This window comes from Kockovaella imperatae (assembly GCF_002102565.1).
Source record: "Kockovaella imperatae strain NRRL Y-17943 chromosome Unknown BD324scaffold_3, whole genome shotgun sequence".
NCBI lineage: Eukaryota > Fungi > Basidiomycota > Tremellomycetes > Tremellales > Cuniculitremaceae > Kockovaella > Kockovaella imperatae.
Genome location: NW_019028943.1, coordinates 1,226,411 through 1,238,600, shown reverse-complemented (window position 1 = coordinate 1,238,600; position 12,190 = coordinate 1,226,411). Strand labels below are relative to the sequence as shown.

Sequence of the window (12,190 nt, the reverse complement as noted above, 5' to 3'; positions counted from 1 at the left end):
GTTTATCCGTTCTAAGGTGATCTGTCTAGTCTCATCACCCAGGAAGAATGAATACATGCAATGGTGCAAGAGGTGTAGTCTGTGTAGCGACTCTCTTCTGACGAACGGAAGCTCTATCTTGACTATCAAGCATCTTCGCCTAGAATCTAGGAGGATGTCAATTCTGTAGACCAATCTGAGAATCAAATGTGACCCACCTCCAACAGAGCCCTTTGCTGTCCCTTGCCCGCTAAGTATCCCTTTAGTCCGGTCTTCAGCTTTGGCTCTTTGTCCAGCACATCTTTGAGCCATTCTTTTGGCAGTTGAAGGAGGCTGCCAAAGCTTGCAGGAGCGATCATCTTGGACAACTTGACGAAACCATCCCACAATGGCCCTTGTTCCCAAATCTTTTTGGCGACCAATTTTGGCAATATGCTGTTGGCGATGAACGGAATGAGAGACTTGTACGTTGTGACCGTTTGAATAGTCGTACGTAGAAAGACCACGGGTAAAGTGGGCAATTCAGTGATGCGGGCAAGGGCAGTAGCGAGAACATCGGACCGGAAGACCGAAGTCATCGAGAAGCATAATCCGATAGCTAGGCGGAATCGTCAGCAATGCTGGATGCAGCTGGAATTACACTCACCTTCCATGGCGAGCTTCCTGCCGGCTTCTTCGCCGTGCAATGATACCAGCAAATCGGCAGGCGTAAGTTTCTGCAGGATCGAAGCAAACGCCGTCCGGACAGTATCTCTTGAGTCCGGCTTGCTCAGCAGGGAGACGATCCTCGGAAGCTGCTTCTCGATCTCGGCCTGAAAAGGCTTTCAGCAAACGGCAATTTTGGTATCTCAACGGATTCACCTTGTCCAGCTCGCCAATAATAGGGATAATGAAGCCCGGGTCGAGTTCTCTCTCTGCCATCAGACCTTTGACCAGTGAGACCAGCACTGGACTGGCGCCCTCTGCACTGAGGATGGTGACGACCCGTAGAGCCAACTTCTCCGCACCAAGGGGGAAAGACCGCAAGGTATCGAGAAGCTTGGTAGTTGCACCAAGGGATTGTATAAGAGGCGTCAGGAGCGACTCGAATTGATCGGCTATCGGCTTCTCGAGCTTCGCATATATGTCAAAGACATTCTGGAGCAAGTCCTGCTGCCGCCTAGTGATAGCGAAAGCAAGCTCGACATGCTGTTGCACAGTCTCCTCGTTGACATCGCCGAGGAAGCGGTTCTCGGTTACAGAAGGCAGGTCCTCGTCCATGCCTCCTTCAGACTTCGCAGTGGGAATCAAGCGACGAAGAACGCCCATCGCGTAGTCTATAATCGTCGGAGCCATGGATGAATCCGGTACCCATCGTCTGATCGTTTGGATAGCCATCACTCGTGTTTTCCGATCGGAATGCGTACAGAGGTCTAATAATACTCGTAGAGCTTGCGATCGCACGGGCGGACGCGTCTCTAGCAGATCACGCAGCGCCATGAAACCAACTATACCTCGCGACTGATCCTCGCAGACTCCCTCGATAGATGCAATCACACCTTTAGGGATGGACGGCAGGGCGTTGAGGAAAGAAGAGAAAGCCTTGTCTTTCGGATCAACATTCTTGAGATAAGGCGTGACGAGTGATTCAACGATGGCTGTATAGTGATTGGTCCCGTTGAGCGAATCATTGTACCACTCTTCGTTGATCCATATGGATGCAAACTTGGCTCTGGAAGCAAAATCGGCGGAGACGTACTCAGTTAACGCTTTCCGCCGGTCTTCAGGTCCTCGGGAAGCCATCCTAGCCACAAGGAGCATCCACATATCTTTCGGTGAAACTGCCAGTTTGATGCCGTCGTTTTCCTTCGGGTCCGGCAAAGCGGAGAGATCCGAGGCATATTGATATATTCTTTGCAGAGCCGAATCAGCTAAGCGAGTCCGTTCACTAGGATCCAGCGGTTCGGGGGGTGGTAAGCGGAATTCGACAAACGTAGTCGGTTCCTCGTCTTCGGCCTCATCCAAGTCACCCGCGAGCTGAGCAGTTAGCACAGTTCCTGGAGGCCGAACGACTCACCAGTAAATCTTCATCATCCATGTCCATTTCTAAGGGATTCAAAATCTCATCGTCGCCGTCTTTATCATCCTCTTTCGCTCCGAGAGCCGGCGCTAATAAACGTATGGCGTCGGGCGAATTTTCCGCCAAAGCTTGCCTTGCAACCTGCCGGTGTGAGTTCTCTTAACCCGTCTCAAACTCACCTCAAAGGACATCTTCAATGTTTCAGGAGGGATCCCATGCAAGCCTGCCATAACAGCATCGACAACCGCTTCGAGGGGATACACTGAGACATCGACTTCTGGTCCTTTTCCCATTCCTGAACCCGCTCTGCTCTCCATACGCGCCCTCTTGGCGGCCTGTTCACTACTTTCCGCCTCCATGGAATGCTTGTTGGCTTCTTGCTTGATTTTAGCTTCTTCACGACGCTGCTTTCGAGCCTCCTGCTCCGCCACAAACGCCAACTCCATTCTCTGTTTCTGTCGTATCAGAGCATCGTTGAGCTGAGCTGCAAAGGCAATGACAGATGGAACCCTATTGAATTATTGGTCAGCCGGACAGCGAGGGTCTTTGACTTACTTTCTCAGATGCTCCATGACCATTTTGAGGGTCTTTTCCACAGCCCGAATGTGAATCGCTGGTTTGGCCGCGGCCTCCATCATCGCCGGTGTCCATGAAGTCATGGAGCCAACGAGCAATGGTGTCAACATGGGTCGCGCTTTACACAGAGCCGGGAAGGTCTGGATGATGGGGTGAAGAACTGTTGGGTCGCTGACGGCTATCGTCAGCTTGTGTGTTGTTTGAACGTTCGGAGAATTAATCACCTGGAGGAATAGAGTTGCGTTACCAGTTGAGTCTGAAGCATTTTAGCCTCTTCCTCGAGCTCAGCAGCGTTCAGCAAGCTGTCCCTGGAGATGATAGCTATACTTGGATCTGAGGCTCCCTGAACCTGATTCCTCAACTACACATCGTCAGCGACCAATGGAGAGTGACTTGAAAACGCATAGGAACGTACTCGTGGATCAGCTACGGGCCCTCTCGTCCCTGCAACAAGGACTTTCTGAACGAATTTCCAGGCAGCTGCGCGTACGCCGGCATTTTGAGGTCGGGCATTTGGATCCAAAGCGAAAGAAAGTATTCGAGCTTTGGACGCGATGAAGAGATCGTGAATGATTTGGGGAGGTCTTCCGGTTGCTCTAATCGAATTGCGCGGGTCAGATTATCCTGGCAGGAGCTAACGGACCCGAGCACTCACAATAGCTTGAATAGTATTGGATGAATGGTCGAAAAGATTGGAATGACAGATTTGATAGTTCGGGTGGATTCGCTAGAGAGCAGCCTGACGAGCGCTTCGAGACAAGCCTGAGCGACTACAGAGGTATCGAGATGAGTTATTCAGCCTCCATAGATAATGCCTTGCCTTGCCAACCCACCTTGTGACTTTGCATCTACTTGCAGACTGCTTCGGCCAACAGCAAGTGCAATCATGTCCAATGTCCATGATCTCAACAATGTTTCTCCTCCATCCACGACCATGGGCAGTAATCTTCCACACAAGTCTGGCAGCTTTTCTGGGTGCTCTTCAAATCTCCTTCCAGCTACGAAAAGCGCTTCGGCTTGAGCTGCCGATTCGGAAGGTAACGCCAGAGCAGCTGTGAGAGCTTGAACGGGATCCGCGGGCCCTGCCAGGGCTGAAGACCTGACGATGTCGACATCTTGAACATCGTTGACCAGGCCCAGATCCTCATCTGCGTAGAGCGACATGACCGAGAGCCTCTTTGACGGCGGCAACGAGTCGAGTCTGGCGTCAGATCAGATAGGTTTTGCAAGATGAGTCTCTCATTCAAAGTTATGCACGCCCGCGCCAATCTTGAAACGGAAGCAATTTTCCCCTCGAAGGAAGCCAAGCTGCATTCGACCTCGGGATGATCCTTCAGCTCTCTTGTACTCTGGACGTTCAAATCAACTAGTCATCATGGTGGGTTAGAGAGATGGTCGTGTACACGAGAGGGGAATGCTGACAATGACTCGCCCGTTATCATGCCGTGCCTCGTGATTCTCAACCCATCATCGCCCATGATCTATGTATCCCTCACTGCCTCCTACTTCACCCCCACTCGTTCCGCTCTCAGGCCGCCAATTCGCAAGGTATTCAGACCCTGTTAGAAGCGGAGAAGGAGGCAGCCAAGGTCGTTCAGAAGGCCAGGCAGTGTGAGTCTATCTTGAGTACGAGGGACCTATGTCCAGCTGCTCGGAATTGTACACGTCTGAGCGGAACCCTTCTGATGCGCTCGCCTCTTCTTTCGCAGATCGTGTTCAAAAGCTCAAAGACGCTCGTTCGGAAGCGGCCAAGGAGATTGAGGCCTACAAGGCGAAGAAGGAGGAAGAATTCAAGAAGTTTGAATCTAGCGTGAGAGGACATCAATCGGCCCCTCTACTTCATCTGATCCCCTTTGTCCACAGCATTCTTCCGACGTCAACACATCCCAAACCTCCATCGATAGCTCAACAAAGCAGCAGCTTGAAAAGATTGATTCAGATGTCAAGTCTCACAGCGATCGAGTCGTCAAGTCCATCGTGGACAGAGTCCTGAAGAGTGATCCCAAGATGCACCAGAACTTGAAAAAGGTGCAAGCTTAGGACTCTCCCGGAGGTGAAAGGTGCAACGTGAGGATTCGTTCCAGGGATCAGAATGGCCCTGATGAATGGTCCTCCAAACATAGAACCACTTGGTCTACCATTGACCTTTGTATGCAGCATTGGCTTCTGAGTAGCAGCGCATTTGGGTTTTTGCATGAACCTGGATCTTCTCCAACCCCCGAGTTTGGCTAGATCCTATTCCATTCTCAGGACGCCCGAGCTCGCCAATACCGCCATTGCGGCCCCTACACCCGTGGCTAGCCAGGTCCATCTTTGCTTCAAGCTGCTGAGCCCTGGCCAGAATGAGTTGGAATCATTCCACTTGTCCTTCAAGTGCAGATACTCTGCTGGATCGTCCCTTGCAAGCTTGTCCTGTAACTCTTGATCTGCCTCGGAGTCTCGGTACCTTGCCCCGAGATATGTGACGATGGGAGAGAGGAGGAAGAACGGATTGAGGAGGTTCTCGGAAAAGAGGAAGATCGCGTATGCAGTGCTTTCGAGAACGTTGGCCAAGGACCTGCGGGAGCGTTTCAGTATTACTCGGTGCAATGATGCGCCAGACTCACTCTGGATGTCTGACGCTGTCATGCAGACCCAGGCTATGTCCAGGCAGCGAGCCGAGAATACCTATGACCTGGCTCAGAGACCACAAAGCAGCGGCCGCGATTCTGATGGACGAGATGTCCTCCACGGGACATCCAAAGATGGGGTAGGATATCGGTCTGAAAGGCGTCAGAAGAGGTAAAGTGATCAAGGCGTGAACAAGGATTCGTCCTCCCCAATCTTGAAGGTATCGAGTCCAGCTGTCATTAGAGTGACCTGCACCATGCATAAAGAGTTGGTCACTGGCTGGTTTGGACGTGAGACTGCTGTATTCGCGTTCTGATAGATCGCTCCAGATCAGCCGGAGTGAGGAGATTGTTAATCCAGCTAAGAAGAGCCATCTTGATCTAGGGATATGGCGTAATGCTGTGTGGAGGGTTTGGGTTCTCAGGCCTGGTGCAACTGCTAGCCAGTACGTGTTTCCAAGAGTCGCCGCTGTCCAGAAGGAACTGGGCGAGATTGGGACCTGAAAACGTTGAAGAAGATAGGATGGCAAGATGAGAGATGATGAAAAGGCTAGGTTGGGAAGCAGGATGGATCTGAGGATACCGATGTCGAGGAGGCCCGTATCGGCCATGATGTTGACACCCATCCCCGCCATTTATTTCGAGATCACGCCGCAGAAGTGCTGGTCATCGTCGAGGATCTATGATGTGAGCGTCCATGTAAGGAGTGAAGAGAGGAATTCAGGAGGCGTCTTTGCCAAAAATCAATCGCGATGCAACCGTTTCTGTGACCCCCTTAGAATTCCAATGATATACATTCATGCATATGTTCAAACTCGTATCATGTGCTCATAGCCACGTTGCCTTCGTCCCCGCCACCTCCGCCTGTGGCCTCACCCACACCGACCTGGTCATCAGACGTCCCACCGAGCTCTAATTGACGCAACAAGGCGTCCAACTCGTTCGGTCGATAAATCTTGGCCAGCGGCTGCTTCGTTTTGGGATCGAGGGTCATCGTGGCAAACTCCACTGGTGTGAAAGTAAGCTGACTATGGCATCCTCAAGGATCTTCAGCTTACGTTTTTCACTGCCCAGCTTCGTAGAGTCCATGGTCTTGCTCATCGTTTTGAGGCATAAACTCCTGGCTTCTTCCAACGTCAGGTCGTCCTTGTAGTCCTGCTTCAGAAGAGACGTCGCGGAGGAATGATTGGCGCCGATACATGTCGCTTTCCATCCTGAGTAGTTTCCAGAGGGATCAGATTGATACAGCTGGAAGCCGTGTAGAGAATCCCATCCGACGTAGAGAAGAGCGACACCGAATGGTCGAAGACCTCGTGTTTAATGAGCTGAGGCGTCGACGAGACACACAGCATCAACTCACCTCCAAACTGGGTATATCCCTGCTTCATGTCGCACAGTCTCTGAACGAGCATCTCCACCGGTATATCCTCGTCATATGTGAACAAGTGTTGTTGAGCAGCATTTCGGGAGAAGTTGACGAGAGAGTTGGCATCGGAAGTTATACCAGCGAGACCAGCGAGAATGTTGCTGTGCTGCATCAGCCTAATCGCCAAGCTGGAATGTTCCGCCCACTTATTAAGCAAGAAGATCTTTTCTCCTCCTCCTCCCAACCATGCCTGGTTCCCTTCGCCGCCCATCTGTCCACCAGGAGCCAAAGAGAGATCCAGAAGCTTTCCTGTGACTTTCTGAAGAGGTATTCAGCTCAAAGGGTACCTTCGTAAGAAAGGCATTGCTCACCTTCTCGGCGGCCAGGGCTATTCCCTCCTTTGACAGCACTGCGAGCACCGTACCAGCATGTGAGATGGCTTCCATCGCATACTCGACTGAAAAGGAGCGTCAGTTGTTCATCGGTACATGTGCTTAGAACCATGAGATGTACCTTGGAACAACCGCCCTGGAGATATGTGTCAGCGGACGCATTCAATGGGTCTGAGCAAAGATTTCACCTTCCGGCGAGAAGATGGTTGTCCGACCTGCAAAAGGCGGTGTCAGCGCGTCTGGTGCGTACTTTGATTAGAATTCCCGGCTCACTGTCATATCTTCGAGCCTGGAATACGGGTCAGCAGCGGGTTTCGGCTCACACAATCCAGCTTACCATGTTGAAACAATGTGTGACTGGTCCGCCGGCTTGACAACAACCGTAGGATGCAAGGAAAAGCGAATCTCTCTAACAAGGTATCCTCTTCAGTCTAGGTGGAGATGTTACCAGCAGTTCGTTTAGTGCCCTGCACGATTGTCTTTCACTGGCTGATGAGCACTGAATGGACGAGAGTTGCAATGCAAGGCTGCAGCATCAGCAATCGGGCGTCGGAACGCGCGGCTGTTTAGAAATGCCACGTCATTTGTCCGGCACATCATTTGTTATCATTACTCCGCTAATCGCCGCTTCCTGCTCATGGACGATCTTCCCTCTCTGAGTGTCACTTTCACCTCCAGCATTGAGCCAGTACTCAGTCTTGCGGACGACATCTAGACCAGTGCTTGAGCATCATGGCGAAATATCTACCTCCGGGGACTGGACCCGGTCCCACGATTATTCCACCACAATATGCAGAGTCTAAACGAGACCGAAAGAGAAGAGAGACCATCAACAAGATTGAAATGTTGCATGATGAGAGCTGGAGGAACAGAGATGAGTGAGTGCATGTTTGGAGAACGGGCGACTCTTCATGGCATGCTGCTGGTGTGAGCATTTGCTGAGCTGACATTCTCGCTTGGCAGGAAATTCGCGACCCTGTATAAAGACTACCACAATGAAAACCGGGCAGTGAACAGTCAACCGCCGACTTCATCCCAATACTACCTTCGATTATACCCACGCACAGTTGAGAGAGATGCACTATTAGAGTCTGCAGAGGTAGATTACCAGTACAAGTCAGTCACTCCAACCTGTGGCGCGCTTGTGCAAGACTGACCCACCCGTCGCCAGAGCTGGGCAGGCCAAGCGGATGTATGAATCTGAACGGGAGACCATTGAACGGCAGTATTGGGATGCGAGGGATCAAGTCAGGCAAAGACTATTACAGGCTATCGAGGAACGTCGGCGGAAGTTGAGGGAGGAGAAAGAAGGCGGAGATGTGGTATCTGGTAGGAACCATACATGCTAAGGTCCCGATACTGACAGTATTCTGCAGAAACTTTGCTCGAGGCTCAGATCCGCCCTCGCCCTTCTCGACGTATGCCGTTCCGAAATCGTCTTCTCTCACCCTATTCACGCGCATCCACTCCGGCTCTAGGCGGAACGTCTGCGCCTACTAATCTCATCAACCTCAACGGCAGCTCTAGCGCACCGACACCGAATGGGATTCAGCGAGACGATCTTCTCCTTCACACCCTCTTGGCTCCTGCTCTCGCTCAAATTTCAGTGGACGATATAATCTCTTCTAACGCTTCTTCCCTCGCTGTGAATCCTCCTCCATCGGGTCCCATGGCCTTCACCAATGCTGGTAAACGTGGACCGAGGGGGAAGATGCCGGACGCCGCGAATGGCGACTCCAAAGAGACACCAGCCGCTCCGGGTACTTTGACTGCTTTGGCCATCGCCAGTGGTCAACAGGCTCCTGCACCAGCCCGAGGAAGCAGAGGAGCAGGCGCAGCCGCAACGGGCCAATGGGTGCTTGGAAAAAGTTTGGCAGAGTTGAAGAGGATGGAGAGTGCTAGTCAGTTGGAGATTGACAGTGACTGGGCCAGGATCCAAGGCTCGACAGGCCGAGGACGTCGGAATAGAGGGGATGGTGCGGCCGCTGGCGCGTGATAAGGACGATAATAGGGGTATTCTGTCGGCTGTTTTCTTACTTTCCATTCTTTGTTGCACATTTGTAGACGTGATCATCATGTACGAGCTCATCGCAGATGCCCACATTTTGAGTTTGTGGAATAGAGATACACCAGACCTTTGTATTCATTGAGACATTCTCGCCACGAGGCATTTACCATCCGGAACTCGGGACCAAGTCAAAATCGTCATCAACATCCAGTGAGATTGACCTGATGGGTCCACATTGACTTTAGCATCGGATCTCTTTGACTCTCACATCGAATGGTGTCTGTAGACCTAACACAGTCCTTCAAGGACTTGGTAGCAGAACGTAAAACAAGTTATCCCCCAAGCAAGAGGTCCAAGTCGCCATTCAGAAGCAAGAGTCCAAATAGAAAGGGCAAGGGTAAACAGGTGGAAGAGGATGAAGAGTTCCTGAAGGAGGCATACCGGATAGTGAGTAGGTGCAAGGGATCTCAAGCAATCCTCTTCCCCTATGCCCTAGTATAATATATGCTCATCGCCGCAACTCGTTAGCACACACACCTTGGGTCCTTGTCCACCTTACTCAAAACGATTCGAAAGCCATACCTCTCTATTTCCTCTGCACCAAGTCGTCTGAATCGCGCTTCGCGACAGGACGTATCTGAATCATCAGAGCTTAACAGTCTGGACAAATGGAGAGATAGCAAACATTTGACGGACAGAGAGAGAGACGAGATTGATCTTCGGGGTAGGATGATTCTCCGAAGATGCAAGGATAGAGTGGTCGCGCTGGAAGATATGGAGAAGGGTCAGTCGGCTTGTTTGACGGCATGTCATGTCGAGATGCAGCTTGAGGATGATTCTCGCTGATTGCCTTTCAACAGCACGACAAAAAGCCATCCTGCCCAAACCCGTTTCCTCGCTTTATACTCTCCTTCCATCTTTGGCACCTGCCGACGGGGATTCTGCCATCATCCAGAATCTGGTTACGGCTCATCGCGCCAACATTATATGGACGCTGAACGATCTCCTTGCCAAACTCAGCGCAGGATTGACTGATTTGCAAGAAGAGAGGTCGAAACGAAGGGAAGAACGGACTAGGACTTTGGGTGGACAAGCTGCGAAAGAAGCAGCAGCGATAGAAGCCAAGTCCAAATTCTCACTCTTCGCTCCGACATCTGTGCCTTCGTCGTCCTCCCTCTCCAACGGTCCCGCTCTACCAGACGTTCTGAAAGGCGTCATACCGGATGACGAACCGCCCATAGAATCTCAATTGACGCCAGAACAACTTCAGCTATTCTCCAACGAAAATAACACCCTCTTGGAGCACATGCAGTCTCAACTCGATTCAGTTTTGTCAGCCGAGAAATCCCTCTTGGAGATCTCTGCACTTCAGACTGAGCTTGTCAAGCACTTGATGACCCAGACAGAGATCACAGATAGGCTCTATGACGAAGCTGTTGGAAGTGTAGGCGATGTAGGAAAAGCCAACGAGCAGCTGAAAAAGGCTAGACAAAGAAATCAAGAGGGTAGATTGTTCTTGCTAGTATTCCTCTTCGGTGCGAGCATGGCCTTGTTGTTCCTAGATTGGTACGCATGAGCTCAATGGCATGCAGCCGTGATCGCGCATCTACTGTTACATCCGCGGACTCATAATGATGACTGTCTTTGTCTATTGGAAACCCGGGGCTCATCTACTATCGCTAGAACTTGATGTCCTTCTCAGCATGCTGTCGCTCGGACGCATAGAATGGCCCAGAGTCAGAGGCTCATCAGCAGCCTCTTCGTCATCGGTGTAATCGCCAAGTAAGGCGCCACGCTCTAGCGCATCAGCCGCCAGCTCTCCCTCGTCCCCCCCGTCGTTGAGTTTCCGCATCTGTTCCAGAGTCAACCGATATATCCAAATGCCCGTCAAAATGGAGATGGAACATGAGAGGAGGATGGATCCAATGTTAAGCCAGAATTGAAGAGGATCATGAGATGGTCGATCGTGGGTCAAAGAAGTAAGGCGGGAGCCAATGAAGACAGGAATGAGGAGTTTGGGCAAAATGGCGCTTGTCAATGTCAGCTGAGCAGAATGTAATCTCTGAGATAGCTCACAGATTCGCAATCATGTACTGCCACAGCTTGACGCTCTCAATCGACTGGATGTAAGTCAATTTCTTGGGTTCCAGCGGGAGGAAGGAGAGCTCACTGCAAATAAACCATTGCCCATGGCCCAAGGGAGAGGACAATAACGTATCATGACGACCAATGGCAAGCCTTTATTCCGCATGACATGACCGAATGCTTCCCATTTGTCATTTGACCGTTTTCGTATCCAACCGAGGAAGAAAGTCTGAGATTGTCAACTTGAAGAACAGTCCCTCTTGAGAGCGACCTACTCTAACAGAGATGAACGCGATGGCTGCGCCTGATAGAGCAGCTAAAGAAGCCACTAGGAACCCGGGCCAGACTCCATATGTGAACCCTATTAGCGTCATTGAACCCATGAAGCCAAATAGGGGGGGATGAGACGCGATGACTGTAGGAGGTGATCAGTCCGCCAAAATCAAACAACTTTGGAGGACGATAGACATACCGACAAATAGAGCACAGATGAACATGCCTCCGACGCCCATAGCTCTTAGGCTCTCAGCGAGATGGTTGAACCAGTTACCTATACGTGTAGGAGTGATGATAATGACGGCGATCAGAAGACCGACATTGATCAATGAGACAGACCTGTCGATCGGCGTTCAGCCGATCACTCTCTGTGTATATGAATTTGCACTCACACCAATGCGGTCTGATAAAGTCAGCTCAGGCTCACTAGCACAGCAGATATGATCTCACCTTGCCTTTGACGCTAAGCCTATTGTAACGATGTACCACGTTCCGACCAGCGCCCGTCACCTGTTTCCAAACCGTTGCCGGAGACATGCGTGACATTTCACCGTTCGAATCTGATTGTAGACCTCTCATTGATACCTACAGGGAGCACGAGACTGTTGACTTGTGTCGAACTAAGGTGATACCCTCTTTCTACTTTGACTCCCCAGACGATGAAAGCAGGGTACAAGAAAGAGCAGTCCAGTGGTACGTCCTGCATGTCATCGCGCCTCCCAGTTTCAGCCGAGCCGGAGCTCGCCGAAGATAGAGAATTGCAGCTGCGAGGATGGGACCCGGGACACGACATGGGTGGGTGGAGTCTTGAGGATATTGAAAGAGGCACGAAGCGGGGCA

At 51.3% G+C, this 12,190-nt stretch overlaps 7 protein-coding genes across 7 annotated transcripts; 3 read left to right on the top strand and 4 right to left on the bottom strand.

The window, feature by feature from the left end:
- Positions 1 to 37: 37 nt before the first annotated feature.
- Positions 38 to 3,849, bottom strand: BD324DRAFT_588241 (Symplekin tight junction protein C terminal-domain-containing protein). The gene is made up of 11 exons (XM_022013763.1): positions 3,448 to 3,849; positions 3,270 to 3,384; positions 3,030 to 3,210; positions 2,839 to 2,975; positions 2,594 to 2,785; positions 2,218 to 2,548; positions 2,036 to 2,179; positions 841 to 1,995; positions 626 to 791; positions 198 to 577; positions 38 to 146 (listed from the first exon to the last, which is right to left on the bottom strand). Exons 1-11 carry the CDS (start codon positions 3,776 to 3,778, stop codon positions 126 to 128), a joined length of 3,153 nt encoding a protein of 1,050 aa, XP_021873198.1. The 5' UTR covers positions 3,779 to 3,849; the 3' UTR covers positions 38 to 125.
- Positions 3,850 to 3,935: 86 nt separating this feature from the next.
- Positions 3,936 to 4,785, top strand: BD324DRAFT_619284 (H+-ATPase G subunit-domain-containing protein). Its single transcript, XM_022015159.1, has 4 exons — positions 3,936 to 3,992; positions 4,147 to 4,225; positions 4,324 to 4,424; positions 4,478 to 4,785. Exons 1-4 carry the CDS (start codon positions 3,990 to 3,992, stop codon positions 4,652 to 4,654), a joined length of 360 nt encoding a protein of 119 aa, XP_021873197.1. The 5' UTR covers positions 3,936 to 3,989; the 3' UTR covers positions 4,655 to 4,785.
- Positions 4,786 to 6,009, bottom strand: BD324DRAFT_619281 (hypothetical protein). The gene is made up of 2 exons (XM_022015158.1): positions 5,221 to 6,009; positions 4,786 to 5,171 (listed from the first exon to the last, which is right to left on the bottom strand). The coding sequence occupies exons 1-2, from the start codon at positions 5,856 to 5,858 to the stop codon at positions 4,850 to 4,852; spliced, it is 960 nt and encodes a 319-aa protein (XP_021873196.1). The 5' UTR covers positions 5,859 to 6,009; the 3' UTR covers positions 4,786 to 4,849.
- BD324DRAFT_619276 (putative proteasome subunit alpha type 4) lies at positions 6,005 to 7,571 on the bottom strand. The gene is made up of 9 exons (XM_022015157.1): positions 7,319 to 7,571; positions 7,255 to 7,270; positions 7,170 to 7,196; positions 7,103 to 7,117; positions 6,961 to 7,046; positions 6,796 to 6,908; positions 6,584 to 6,750; positions 6,282 to 6,533; positions 6,005 to 6,231 (listed from the first exon to the last, which is right to left on the bottom strand). Exons 1-9 carry the CDS (start codon positions 7,319 to 7,321, stop codon positions 6,044 to 6,046), a joined length of 867 nt encoding a protein of 288 aa, XP_021873195.1. The 5' UTR covers positions 7,322 to 7,571; the 3' UTR covers positions 6,005 to 6,043.
- A 59-nt stretch (positions 7,572 to 7,630) lies between these two features.
- BD324DRAFT_619272 (hypothetical protein) lies at positions 7,631 to 9,081 on the top strand. Its single transcript, XM_022015156.1, has 4 exons — positions 7,631 to 7,859; positions 7,945 to 8,097; positions 8,153 to 8,310; positions 8,358 to 9,081. Exons 1-4 carry the CDS (start codon positions 7,714 to 7,716, stop codon positions 8,975 to 8,977), a joined length of 1,077 nt encoding a protein of 358 aa, XP_021873194.1. The 5' UTR covers positions 7,631 to 7,713; the 3' UTR covers positions 8,978 to 9,081.
- A 117-nt stretch (positions 9,082 to 9,198) lies between these two features.
- On the top strand, positions 9,199 to 10,591 carry BD324DRAFT_619270 (snare-complex protein syntaxin-18 N-terminus-domain-containing protein). Its single transcript, XM_022015155.1, has 3 exons — positions 9,199 to 9,436; positions 9,518 to 9,773; positions 9,850 to 10,591. The coding sequence occupies exons 1-3, from the start codon at positions 9,263 to 9,265 to the stop codon at positions 10,563 to 10,565; spliced, it is 1,146 nt and encodes a 381-aa protein (XP_021873193.1). The 5' UTR covers positions 9,199 to 9,262; the 3' UTR covers positions 10,566 to 10,591.
- On the bottom strand, positions 10,590 to 12,032 carry BD324DRAFT_619269 (hypothetical protein). The gene is made up of 7 exons (XM_022015154.1): positions 11,801 to 12,032; positions 11,743 to 11,753; positions 11,547 to 11,689; positions 11,350 to 11,489; positions 11,160 to 11,303; positions 11,066 to 11,109; positions 10,590 to 11,019 (listed from the first exon to the last, which is right to left on the bottom strand). The coding sequence occupies exons 1-7, from the start codon at positions 11,927 to 11,929 to the stop codon at positions 10,656 to 10,658; spliced, it is 975 nt and encodes a 324-aa protein (XP_021873192.1). The 5' UTR covers positions 11,930 to 12,032; the 3' UTR covers positions 10,590 to 10,655.
- Positions 12,033 to 12,190: the final 158 nt, after the last annotated feature.